The sequence below is a fragment of the Ammospiza caudacuta genome, chromosome 5 (assembly GCF_027887145.1).
Source record: "Ammospiza caudacuta isolate bAmmCau1 chromosome 5, bAmmCau1.pri, whole genome shotgun sequence".
Classification (NCBI taxonomy): domain Eukaryota; kingdom Metazoa; phylum Chordata; class Aves; order Passeriformes; family Passerellidae; genus Ammospiza; species Ammospiza caudacuta.
Window position 1 is genome coordinate 2,502,231 of NC_080597.1, and position 14,250 is coordinate 2,516,480.

General features: G+C 39.0%; 1 protein-coding gene across 7 annotated transcripts in view; it reads right to left on the bottom strand.

The window, feature by feature from the left end:
* Window positions 1-14,250, bottom strand: part of PLEKHA5 (pleckstrin homology domain containing A5) — a 156,726-nt gene that overhangs the window by 36,010 nt on the left and 106,466 nt on the right. For all 7 annotated transcript variants that reach the window (XR_009274805.1, XM_058806053.1, XM_058806052.1 and 4 more), the window contains 3 exons: window positions 13,973-14,088; window positions 8,549-9,001; window positions 2,228-2,690 (listed from right to left, as the gene is read on the bottom strand). Coding sequence is in view for 6 of the 7 variants with exons in the window: in XM_058806053.1 (XP_058662036.1) it covers window positions 2,228-2,690; window positions 8,549-9,001; window positions 13,973-14,088 (1,032 nt within the window). In the remaining variant the exon portion in view is untranslated. The remainder of the gene's footprint in view (window positions 1-2,227; window positions 2,691-8,548; window positions 9,002-13,972; window positions 14,089-14,250) is intronic.

Below are 14,250 nucleotides of genomic sequence, written 5' to 3' on the forward strand. Positions count from 1 at the left end.
GTTGCAGTACCACCCTTGCCATCGTTTGAGGCAGGAAAGGATCAGCAGAACAAAACCAAAAGCCACAACAAAACCCCAGCTCTTCTTTCTGGATCATTTTCTCTTGGGAAGCAGCTCAGCTTGAGCATGCTCTGCCTGCCAGAGTGACTTGACTGAGGCAGACAATGCAGCCTGTCCTGAGCACACAGCCCCAGCCTGACGAGGATGCTTGGATAAATGCACACCTGGCTTGGGCTCCTGGACTCTGCTGGAAGAGACCTCTAATACCACTCACAGAAACATCCCTCTCTGCTCCTGGGGGGCTTGAACTTTCTTTAGTAGCCTTTTCTTCAAAGTGAGTGTCCACTTTCCTATAAAATTGCTGGATGGCTAAAAAGACTTCCTTCATCTTTCCAGTTCCAACACGAGGCAGCTCCTAGAAGTTCAGCCTTGTTCCCTAACCATTTGATTTCAGCTAAGTGGACATTAGTCTCCTCTCTGTCCTGTACACAATAAAGAGTATTTGAGTTGTTTTATATCCTTCTCCAGATATTCTTTCTAACTCATCACTTGTGAACAAGTTTAAAAAAGGTGATGGCTTAAAAGGATAAATGCTGGCAGGAATTCTGTAAATGTAGAAGTCCAGCCAGGGATGATAAGATTATAGTCTTGTAGCACATGGAGAACAATATATTGGTGACAAAAATTGATCTTCTTGTGGGTAAATGCTCCAGCCCATAACAACTGACATATTATGAGGAACACTGTTTGAACTTCTCACAACAGAAGGATTACAGAATATTGGATAAATTAGAGAGCTTTCTGTTTGGATGGCTATCTATGCATAAGTGAAGCACTGTATATGACAAATATTGGCTATACAGCTCTGGAGAGGAAAATCCATCCCACCTCTCAACCTGGGATAGTGCCTAACATGCAGAGATGGGGCTGAGCTCTGGAGAGACACAGTCATGTGTCTCTATGTTTCAAATCACTGTCATGGATGGGTTTCAGAAGGATTTTGAGAACCTAAAAATAGAAACCCACTGAAAAACCTAAGATCTCTATGTAGATAGAGTTTAGATGTTAAATTTACCCTATTGATTTCAAATGGTGAGTCTTCTGATTACCCACCTCTTAAAGACAGGGGTGTTTTTAAAGTTAATGGCAAAAGCTAATTTTGTAACTAATTAAATACACACCAAACAGCATGAAAAACTCAAGGGAAACAGGAGGTTTGTATAAAAGGTACTCAATACTAAATGAAAGACGAGCATAAAGTGTTCAACAAGGAACAAAAACATCATGAAGCAAAACATAGCTGACAGGACAAGCAATACACACTCTGCAGCACTGACCCAGTGGTATTTCTCAGATATGTGAGAAGCATTGATTACTAAATTTTCAGAGCAGTTGAGACATTAAAGATGCCAAAGCAAAATTATTCCTTTGGTGATAGCGATCTAAAAACTTTAAAATCCAACACCTGATAATCAACTCTAAGTTGTTTAAATTGCTTTAAGTCATAATTATAGATTTATTTCTTTGCCGGCATCAAAAAAAAGACATCCAAGAATGAAGTTTTTAGAAAATGCTCAGGAGCATTTTACATCCAACAGAAGAAGTAATTTTTATTTAATTATTTCCAATCTATTAAAACCCATGGTAACACAAGCATGCTGGATGTAGCAGAGCAGCACATATGGCACTCAAGTTCACAATTCTTCATGTGTCCCTCACAGGGCTCAAGCAATGAGGTTGTGTGCATTTAGACTGATCTTCAGTGATCTCCCTAAGAGCTCAAAGGCATAAAAAGGAACAATACACTCGATTTGCTGCTGGAGCCCAAGGCAGCCAAACCTGTTGCTGAAGGACAGAAAGCAGCAGCAGTGAAGAAACCTGGGATTCTGAGTCCTCTTGGTGATAGAAAGGAGATAGAGTTCTTTATATGCATAGGGTATTCTGAATAATTAGCCTATTGACTCATTTTTTTAAGAGGAAACATATAATGGGCAGTAATATCAAGACATGTTCCCATCTTCTAGTACTATAAAAAAATACATTTTTTCTATTCTTAGATTTTTCAGCTTTTTTTAAAACCAAACCTTTCTCCAAGAAAACAGTGATGTAAGAAATCTGTTATAGTCAAATACACACCAGTGCAACACAAGTTTTCCAGTGATCAGACACATTCTACTGAAGAGCCCTGCAGATGAGAGCTCTAGCTGTTAGATGAAGCTTTTTTTACCTTGGTGTGATGTGTCCTGTGCCTGCGGTCGATGGTGACATCTCCCCTCTGCACCGGCGACGACACCTCCGAGCGGTACGTGCGCTGCGGGGAGTACGCCTGGAACGCCGCGATGGAGCCGTGCGAGGGGGACGTGGGGATGGAGTGCATGGTCTGGTCAGAGATGTTCATCATGGTCTTGGGGCTGCTCAGGGTGCTGTGCCGGCTCAGGGTGCTGTGCTTGTTGTAGAACTGGCGCTGCTGCCACTCGTAGAGCTGCCACATGGTGTCGTCGCGCATGGAGCGCCGCTTGTCCTCGGCGCTGACGGGTCCCACGGCCCTGTCGTAGGGAGCCACGCTGCAGAGGCTTTCTGGACGAGTCTTGCTGTTCCTTGGCAGTGTCCTGTAGCCCTCTGGGTACCGGGGCAGCACCTGGGCTCGATGGCTTGGCATGTTCCTCGGCAGCGTCTGGTAGGAGATGATGCTGGAACACAAGTTTCCTTCTGTTAGTGTTAATACTACGGCAACAGGAAGGTGTTCGCTGTGGGTTGGGTTTATCCAGCTCTCAGCTTTTATACCATTTTGAATGCCATTTAAAAAAAGCTCAATAAATTCAAAGCAACAGTTCAAGAATCAATGATTCTGACTGAATGCATTGCAGCAGTCCAAAGTGGATCCTTTCTCTCTGATTAGCTCTTGCTGATATAATCAATATTTCATCTTTTTACCAGTTTGCCAGTCTAGTACTCCACTGGACTGGCAAACTCCATTTCAAGTTTTGATCAAATCTTGGAACTTGTCTATATGCTGGATAGGTGAAAATTTTTAAAGCTTAAAGTTCTACACTGATTCCATATGCTTTCCATACTTCCATTTGAAATGTTTGTTTTTTCAAAAGTTAAAAAATCCTGCTGTTTCCCTAAGAAAATATTAAGCAATTACTACAGACATTAAAAAAAGGAGCAGCATTAAAAAAAACTCTTTTAACAGCAGTCCATGGGAAAACTGCAGTAATTGTCTGAAGAAATTATATTTTGCAATTGTCAAGGACAAGCCATTTCATATCAGTCATTCAAGTGAAACAAAGGGCAATACATGTCTTTGTTTGATAATATTTTATTGCTTTTCAACTCAGGTATTAATTCAAAGGCTTATTTACTTAATTTTTTGCCCCATTAAAAGTCTGCTGTTCTACAGCCATTCAGTAAACTTTCAGCATTAGTTAAAATACTAAAAAATTTTCTATACCGAGGATTGATGCATGCCTAAATATGACAAAGCACTTCTTGTTAATTTATTTCAGAGGACAAAATCTAGGTCATAAACATTGATTTATTCCGCCCTTATCTAAAATGCAAATGAGCTCCTCTTAAAGCCTTTTGCTACAGAGCATGCATATGATTGATGCTTGCTTATAGAAACAAAACCAGCCTCAAATTGGACCTGATTTAGCCATGAGAGGGCAGCAGCTTCCAGCTACACCCCACACTAATCTGAACTAAAATCCCTGCACCATGAAGCACCAGAACCTGGAGATGGTTTTGAATTAATTTAGTGCCACAAAAAAAACGCATTAAAGAAATTATGTAGATCATATGGCACGATAAACTAGCATTATGCATGTGAGATCCTTATGGAATAACTATCAGGGAAATGGATGATGGTGGAACCCACTTTTCTGAAAATACTTAAACTGAGAATTTAAGATCACCTGCAACATTCTGAAGATGAAAACTGCTATAAAGAGCTTTGTGTACAAAATCTGCTACAGTTTCTGAAGCTTCTCAAGAATTACTGAAGAATTATTCCCACTTTGTATTGGACAGCTTCCCATTCTTGCAAAAAAATTACAAAAAGGGAAAAGGGATTCCAAGTACTAGTCTTCTGTTGCCAAGTCTGCTTAAATACCTCCAGATTTCTTTAGTAACATACCATTAATGATAAAGCTTTTGTCCATCTCCATATTTAAAACCAAACAAACAAGATGCTTTTGAACTCCATTTCTAACTTTCAAAATAGAATTGTAGCTATATCCCATAACAGCTACAGTAAGGCCTGACATTTTCATGAATATATTTAGCAGCAAGACACACCTCACTCACTGAAGTTGCTCACACATTTTATTAATTAAATGGGCAATGTAATCCTGTTGGCACCTTTAAATATCCTGAACTTGCAAAAAAGCTGCCTGAAGTTCTTACTGTGCAAAGACATCAATTTAAAATTTGCATGCAATTACTTATATTCTGGAACATTTAGAAAGTTAACATAATCCATCTTCAACTGGCAAACCATGACAACTGTAAAAAGCTCAACCACCTCAATATTAAGCCTTGTTTTACATAATCTGATAAAATCAAAATAGATTCACCAATGTCTTGTTGACACTTGCAAAAATGTCATTCCAGTCAAACCCAAACCCAACCTCAGACAGAACTGCAGCTTCCAGCTGCCCTGCACACAAGGGGAGGCTGCCACAGCTGGGTCTGAGGCTGCAAAATATTTCTGCAGCTGCCATCATAAATACCTTCTTGTAATTGCTCCCATATGAGAAAGAGTCTTCCACATGTGTTTACAGACACCTTGAGAGGTTGTCTCTTGGGCAGCAATAGTGGTACTGGTGTCTGAGTTGGACTATTTATGTGTCTTAGGTTGGAAACTTAATATGTGCCTGAAGGTGTGCATTCTATTGCCATCTGTTAGAGGTGGAACAACTCTCTTCTGTTCACTGGGCAGTTTTCTTTATCTCTCCGACACCCAATCCTCCCTCCAGGAGATCTCTTCTGTTAATGGGCCATTAATTATTAATTATCTCCTGTCCATGGCCAGTGAGTGTCCCTGCAGGGCTGATCCAATCCCAGCATCCCATGGGGAGATGCTCCGCCCAGGGGAGGAGCCAAGCATTCCTACCTGGATCCAATCTGAGGTTTGGGACACCCCAGCAGCCTTTGCCCCCTGCATTGCCAGAGGAGCAGCTTTCTGCTGCCCTGCATGGCCAGAGGGAGCCCAGGCCCATCTGCAGCAGCCCTGGAGCTGCAGAGGAAAACTCCCCCCTTGTGCAGGATCCCTGCTGCAGCAGAGCCACAGCTGGCACTGCAGGAGGGCTGAGCCCCCCTGGCATGGGGCAGGGACACCCCCTGGCACACAGGGGGCAGGGCATGGTCTGTCAGTGGTTTTTTTTTTGGTTTTTTTTTTTTTTTTTGCATTTGTAATTTAATTTTTATTGCATTTGTAATTTAATTTTCCTAGTAAAGAAGTTTTATTCCTACTCCCATATCTTTGCCTGACAGCCCCCTAATTTCAAAATTATACTAATTTGGAGGGAGGGGGTTTACATCTTTCAAACCAACACACTGGGAAAGCAACTTTGCTGCTAGGCCTTTAGAGGCTCAGTGCTGCAACACTCTGAATATCCTCAGAATGAAACCTCAAAACAGCCCCTCATCCTAATGAACACAAATACCAGCCAGCCAGCCCCAAACACAGAACTTCCATGTAAGAATCAAGAAAGGGTGGCAGAGTGAAGAGGGATACCTGGAGTTTCATTGCAGGCATTTATCATTTTGGATGAATTTTATATAGGCAAGGCAGGAGATACAAGCTCGCATCCTGGGGTAGCAGCAACAAAAAACATCCCTTAGTACCAAACAACCCTTCTGTATTTTTTCACATTTGTGAAAGACCATTCAAGTGAACTACTTCTGTGAAAAACATTTTTTTGATAACTGACTTCTGCAAATTTCAATAAAACGATACCAAAGTGGAATGCGCTTATTTTTGATTCAAACCACATTTATTTTTGTTTTTAAAAAGGTTTGCCTTCCTTAAGGCAGCAGTTTATTCATGTGGCTTTTGCCAAACTAGATGTCTAGATCCATGGAAACAACAGATAACAGCTTCAAGGATTAAAATCTACATTGCTGTCATTCTCATTACTTTTTTGGGCAATCAAACCAATGAGGGGTCAGCCTGTTCCTCTAAAAAAATCGGTAGTTGTATAGTGAACTTTTGAACCTTTTTCATTCTATATTAAGGACAGCTAAGAGATTCTCTTTTCTTTTATATATAGTCATTTAATTGAACATCTTTGTTGACATCTTAGCATTTGTCCCCATTTTTTCTGCAGTCTGACACACCAGAGATATTGAGTTGGGTCCTCCATGATTTCTGTAATGCAGACACAATAATACAGATGCACTGGAAAGCAGCTGGTGGAGAGTCAGCAACTTTCCCCATTAAGTAAAGACTGCTTTTTAAAAAAATTATAGTTATGAGTTTTACAGGTCTTAAACAGCCTTAGGATCCTCTCACCCCAACCTTAAGCTTCAGCATAAACCAGAGTTTTTTTTCTACTGTCATTCACCAACTTTGATTCTACTTAAATTTCTGTCTCCAGCCATAAACTGGCAACCTGAACAAAAATAAAATTTTAAATTTAAATGAAGCCCCATTTAAAAGACATCACTATATACATCAGAAATTAGGATCATTATTCAAGGCTGTTTCCATGCAAAACAAAAAAGATAGCTCAAGGCAAATTCTCCTTCAGTTTACCACTTTTTTGTAGAACTGCTTTTGAAAGCATTTATATTATCAGTGCCACCCTTATCTAGGCAAACAAGTGTTCCCTATACTCAGGAATAAAATATTGTTAATTAGTAACATATTGTTAATAGCACTTCCCTCTATTTGATTCTCCATATGAAATCAGTTTTAGTGTTTTTATACTTATTCAGAACTGAAAAATAGCACATCTATTCTAGTTTCTTCTGTTTGGTTGCAAGTTTTAAAGTCCTATTAAAAAAATTAACTGCATCAAAGAGCCTTCTGAGTTCTCATTATGCAAGTCTGAATTATAAGATTAATGTCAGGGTGTGCAAGTCCCTGTCTGTATTGCAAGTTGAAACTTGATCAAACTACTTATGATGAGTATTTCATGAAACACCACATTAACAATTCCTAATTATATGTAATGAAAGGCTAAAAGCAGTGAGGAAATATTCAACCTTGGCAAGTGGAAGCCACGTTCATGGAAATGTTTCAAGACTTTGTGAAAACAGACAAGCCCTCAGGTATACTTATCTCAAAATTTTGGGGGAAACACATTTTCTGAACTTGGTTTATCTTAGGCTCTGCTCTGCCATCCATCTATACACAAAATCCTTCATTTCCAGCCCTTCAAAGTATCTCCTGTGATAGCATCTCCATACTTCCTATCAAATGTAATATAAAAAACCTTTTGCATTTTCCTGCTGGAGCTGCTTGTCTGTAAGGCAGCCTGGAAGCAAGGTCCCTACACTTCTCAGAGAAATTGCTATTGGCATGACATTCAATATTGCCAATCATTCAGACATCGCTTTAAAGCTTCATGAATAAGCACTAGAGCTCAATATTGTAACTGGCTGAGAGCTAATTTCATGAGAAGAGAAGCTTTAAGCATCAAGTTAGATTCTGTGTCTTACTTTTAGATAAATCTTCTCCTCCTCTCTTCACTTAAAACTGGCTTAAAGTTTAAAAGCACCCAGGAATATTTTTTTAAAAAGAATTTAAAATAAAATATTATTACTAGAACTTGCAAGCAAAAAATATAGAAGAGGGCCATTTAAAAAACAGATTTTTATGACTGATGACATATTTTCCCTGATAGGACAAGGAAATTTCCAACACCCAAAAAGAGTTTCTGGCCATTTTATTTATTGAGTTATTAATATACTTTATGAATAATAATTCAAATGCTAATAAAAGAAACTTCCAACATCTGTTCTGAGAAGTCCTCAAATGCAAAGTGAGGACAACTTCAAGAACAGATTTTAAGAGGAGAAAGAATTGTTGTGAGTGATGACACCTTCTCCCTGCTAGGACAGGGAAATTTCTCACACCCAAAAAGGGTTTATAGCCAGGTTTAAGGGTTTTTAAGGGTTTATTTATTATTAATATACTTTAGTTTATTAATAACCATTCAATTGCTAATAAAAGAAACTTCCACACATCTGTTCTGAGAAGTTCTCAAATGCAGAAGTGAGGGCAATTTCAAGAAGAGATTTTCAGAGGATAAAGAATTTTTGTGAGTGATGACATCTCTTCCTTGCTAGGGCAGGGAAATTTCTCACACTCAACAAGAGTTTATGGCCATTTTTATTATTAACATACTTTAGTTTATTAATAACCATTCAAATTCTAATAAAAGAAACTCTCATACATCTGTTATGAGAAGTCACCCAGGCACTTCTTAGAGAACAAAGAATGCGATTATATAATATAGATCCAGAACGAAAGAAACTAACCAGGGTACAAATGCATTATTTACTAGGAAGTCTAAAAATAAAATTACCCAGTACTCACCCTCTTGTTTCCTCCTCTTGTCCTTTCCCCCTCTGGATTTTAATCCACTGCTCCAGCTGCAGCATGGAATTGGTTCTCTGCATGACCCGCTCGGACTCGGCGTTGTGATGGGCTCCATCCCCAACATCCGCCAGCACAACTCCCATGGATTTACTCTCAGATCCATTCAAATGGACAGGCCTGAAGTGCCCACCTGGAATCGTGCTTATGGGCAAAGTCCTGTACTCGGATCCCAAAGGGTTCAGCTTCACACTGTTAATTTTTGTCAATGGTCTGTCTTGCCCGACTTTCTGGAATCCGTATTTTTCGGCTTCCAAAGCTTTCTTCTCCTCGTTTTTGTTCACGTCTCTGTTCTTCTGGTTGTTTTGGGCCTCTGGCTTAATTAGCACCCGATGGTTTGAAATGTTATTTGCCTCTCGAGGTGATGTATTTTCAACAGTGAACTTTTCTATTCTGTAAGGGAACATATGACAAGTTATAATACGAAAAAAATGTTCCTTACAAATAGTAATAAAAAATTGGAAGTTATTTCAGTGAACCCCTGACCATATATTTTACAACAATATCTTGACTTTGAGAGAAAAAACCAGGACATTTTCACAATGATCAAGGAGAGGTTGGGGGGTTTTGCTGCTGCTGTTTTGGTCTTCTTTTTCTTTTGTTTTTAATTTTGTTTGGGGATTTGCGGCAGTGCTTGATTGGTTTGGTTTTTGGTTGGTTGATTTGGGGTTTTTCTGGTTGGCAAGTGTGAGTATTGTTTTCTTCTACACTCTTCTCTTTATTTGCTGTTTTAAAAGCAATTATAACATGAGGTCACTTATTAAAAATTCACAACAGTCAATTAACCCCCTAGAAAACACATGCACAACAGGAAACAGAGCCTGAAAAAAGTGGATGCTCAGTTCCTGGAGGGTGGAAAATTCAAGGGGTGAAAATATTCAGTGGCTCTCCAAGAGCTACAGCTTCCAAATGTCAACAGCCTGAAATTCAGATGGTTTTCAAAGTCAGCTTGTGATTCACAATACTGCTGAATTTAGCATATAACGAGCTCCTTTCAAGAAAGCAAATGACTTTTCATGGTCACTGGTATCAATTAGGTTTCTCTGGTGTGTTATCACTTTGGCTGGCACACATTTTGCAGAAAATGACTGTGGCTTTTTCCAATTTTAGGGGGAAATAGCTGCTGACTTAAGGAACTGTACCACAGAAATAATGATATTTTTGGAATTGCTACTGCTTTACAATATTTACACAAGCACTCAATGTGTGCAGTTCTATTAGTGATCTTCTTTTTAAAATTTCAAAATGTCAAGAGGCTCTATCTTTTGCCATACTGGGAGGACCAGAATTTCAATTTCAGCTCAAAAAGTGACTTTTGGGTTTAGTTCACTAGAAAAATAACCCCACCACTTTAAAATGTTTTGCTCTGCATTTTTTTGCTATGGGAGGAAAGAAGAGGAAGGGATATAATTTCTTAAGATTACATCTCTGTATAAAACCAAACTAAGAACAACACTTTATTTTAAGAGGATGTTGAATTAACTTTTTGTTTTGCAACTTTTTAAAAAAAATGCATTATTCATCTTTATAACTGCATCCAGTTCAAATGTCTGTAAAAAGGCCATTACACACACAACTTACCAGGAGCACAAGAAGACTGACTACACACACAGCTGTAAGCATTATTGCTTATCCCATTGTGAAAAAAGCCATTTATTTCCCCGCCAAGATCCTAAATCACTCCCAAGACCAAACATTTGTGCCTAGGTTCCTTCTCAAAGTGATGGAAAAGAAAGGGATCCCCTCCTCACTCCCACCTCAAAACTGCACCAGCCAGTGTTCTACCAGAAACCAAAGGATTTTTCCAACAGGAATGTGAATTAAAAACTCCATTTCCCACAATTATCAAGTAAAAAAGGGGTGTTAAGATTTCAATTTTCAGGCAGCACTCTGGAGTTCACAAACGGATATAAAGACTACTATGCAAATAATCCTGAACGTGGGCATTAATATTTGCAGTGTGTCTCAACAGCACCACCTACCCCATTATATAATATAAAATTTATTATAAATCTTTCTCAGGTGGCTTTAGAGCAGAGGAAAAGGTGAAAAATCCATGGTGGAGAGGGAGCGTGGCATCTCTAGGACACTCATTATATATGTGGCAAAGTCAAGCCTTGGCACTGTGCTCAATTCACACTCTCATACTTTCCACTGTGTTTTAATTAAAAACCAGCAACTCCCAAAATCACAGAATTATTTTTCCATGCAGCCTCATGCTGTATCCCTCATTACTATGGTTATACAGAGCCAAACATTTACATTTTACACTCCTTGGGATGGTTTAGAGGCTGCAGGACTGACATTCAAACAGCCTGCTGGGCTCTCTCAACTTGGTGGAACCAAATCAGCCAATTCTGAGTGAGCAAGGGATCTCTTTCCACACTGAAGGATCCATATGGGGAGAAATTATCAGAAACAAATGTAAGAAACCTAAATCCATATGTATATTTGGCTCCATATTTATAGCTAGCTCTCAAAGACATATTCAACAAAGCTGGCAGGCTGTTTGAGGATGGGATAGGGATAGAGGAAAGAATGAGCATTGAACATGGGTCTTTCAGCATATGCTGAATGCAATTTATATATTTCTGCAACCATAAAGGAATCATATGTACAATATGCAGTACAGGAGAAGTACTATTTTATGCTGGTTTATATAAAGAAGTAATTCTGAACGGGTTGGAGAGGGGGGAACATGTGATTAATGATCAGATGGACAGGAGGGCTGTGATCTAACAAAGCTAGGCAGAGGCATTTGAAAAGGAAAAGCCATTTTTTCCAAGCACACTGACGTCAGTCAGCCCCCACTGTGGATGTCTCTATGCTAACAAGTGCTTTTTTGGCAGCCTGGCTTATGCTGTTCAGGGAAAGTAACTACCCCAGGAGGGAAAAAAAGCAATCTTTTCTTAGTACATGCTGCATCACTGAGGAGAAACAAAGGCTGCAGCACACAAGGTGACAACGAAAGGACAGAAAATGGCACTCACACCTGGGAGAGCAGAGAATCAGCATTTAGGGTAAAATGGTAAATCACTGTGTTGGTGGACACTACCATCTACAAACACTGGCAAGCACCCCAGAGAGGGGGTTTGAGATCATATTTTGAGTCATAAGCTTCAATAGCTCCTCACTGACTAAAGTACTTGGTTTAATTATTTTAATAGGCCTCTCAGTACATTATTAAACTTGATTGCACTATGTAGGTAAAATCAAAACTGTTTAGAAAGGAATAATTACAGTTCAGTCAATAGGGCCAAATACTGTTTGTCCTTCCCTGCAGCTAAACATCAGAAGGGAACATTGCTGCTGCTAATAAAGACCAGTTCTAAGAGAAATGGGTACATTTTGACTTTCTCACTTCACTATCTCATTTGTGGTTTACATGGCTAAGTATTTGAGGAAAATAAGAGTAGTTTATAAAAAACTTGCAACACCCCTTCCCTCCCACTAACTTAATGTTTTAAATACTCCTTTTCTCTTTATCCTCTCCAAGGAACTCACATCTCCAGAAAAACAGACACAAAAAAATGTGCTAAAATTATTGAAAAGATTCAGTTTAACCAACAGTTGGATTTGATTTCCAGAGTACCACAGCAGTGAAGTGTCTTGATTTCTAGGTTTAAAGAATTATACTGTAAAAAGCTCCTGAATTATCATTGGGCATTTTGTATGAACAGGCAATTAAAAGTGGCCCAACATTACTTTACACGAATATTTAAGGAAGTAAGTTCCTAATTACTCATTTATTGTATTGCAAGTATCCAGTCTATTAAAGAAAACTGTATTCAGTGCAATGTCAGGACTTCTAAAAAAAACCAGAACTCAGTAACAAAAGCACTGCCAAATGTGACTGAACTAAAACCATTTATGCTTAAGCTCCATCTATGCCAAACTTCAGGTTACTTAGAGATGAGGTAATAAGACACTTAATACTTAACAGATTTTTACAGGGAAGGAACAGTATTTCTTCTACATAAGATCATATCCTGCTATGTTTCATTTTAAGAACTTAAAAAACACCAAAAGATGGATTCTTTAGAAAACAGATGTCTTAAGGGTTTTCTTCCTTATTATAGCTAACCGATTTTTAACTTCTTTGAGACTTGGTCTTGAAATCTATTTTCTCTGAAGTAATTATTTCAAGGCTACCAACAAAGCTCTCAAAGAGGTCACATCTACTGTTTCATTCTGAGGTTTCTTGCTTAAATCAAAACAAGAAGATGGTGTTATATAAATTGCTTTTCTGACAACTTTGGCTGCTGGCAAGCCTGTTCTGCCTGTGATATCCAGGCAGATAGTCACAGTATTGCAAATATCAAATGAAGGTCATTTCACCAGTTCAGAAGAAGATTGAGCATGACCTCCCTTCAGTTTTGTTCCTCTACAAAGTGTTTATACAATTGATATGTGATTTTTGGTTGAAGTGGGTTTGATTTGGTTTAATAATTTCTCCATATGTAAATTACTATTGTATCTGCAATACAAACCAAATTTTTCAGATAAAGTTTATTACTACTAAACTTCTCTGGAACGTGTGTCCATGAGATTTTTCTGTTACTTTTTTAAACTCAGAGTTGCTCAGCGTTGCTGACTTTATTTAGCTCCAGGGTAGCAGGAACTAAGGGAGTGGAGAACAGATCAAGTGACAGCAGCCATCAGCAATAACTTCTGTGCTGTCAATAAGGAGGAGCTTTTAAACTTTCAATTGATGAGGTTTCCATTACAGATGCCAGGGAGCTGACCCTAGGGACAACACTCTGAGAGCAAATGACTCTCACTGGAGCGACAGCAGCAGACAGGGCTCAGTCTCTGAGAGCACAAAGCTTCTGGCTGTAATTTGCTTTTCACTGTCAACACATGGGCACAGGAAGGTGAGGCTCCAGATCAGGTAAGCATAAATTTGGTGACAGCTTAATGATGAACAAGAATGGCTCCCCACAGGTTGCCCACAGGTACAAGTGGTTAATTTAGCCAGAAACTCCAGCTGTGAATTTGAGGACTGTGACAGCTTTAAGCCCAAGGCTGCCACCAGTTGAGCTGCTGATGCTATTCAGTCAGGAGGGCAGGGAAGTCAAACATGCCTGCACACAGAATTTGTCATTGCACTTCTTCTGATGCCACTGGCGAGAGGGATAGGTCATTTTTTTTCCTTCTAGCTCCTGACAACCAATATTCAGAACTGAACTTAGATTATTTTTGCTACTTCAAAATTTTATCCAACACTGTCCAGTTACTAAGGGGTCTTCAATATAAGGAGAAATCACTTCAGCCAATTTACATTCTATTTTAGTCTTTTATTAAACAAATCAAACTAAGCAAGAGAAACAACACTATCCCCACTGTTTTGTCAATCCACACTACCTTTTCACAGGCTCTGTTTGCACAAGTGCTGCATCTATCATGGCTTTCATCCACAACTCCATTTCCTTCCCTGTATCTGTGCAGAAATAATAGGTCCTCATGTTTGGATGAGCTGCCTGATTGGAAATGACATGGTCATTGCAATAAAAATGTAAGATTCTGTAAAAGAAGAGAGGCAAATATTGTTACTGCATATTCACTCTAATGCTTTATCTAAGAAAATTTCTTCAAATAATATACTCAGAAAAAAATCAAAAGGAACACTACAGTGTTTCTTG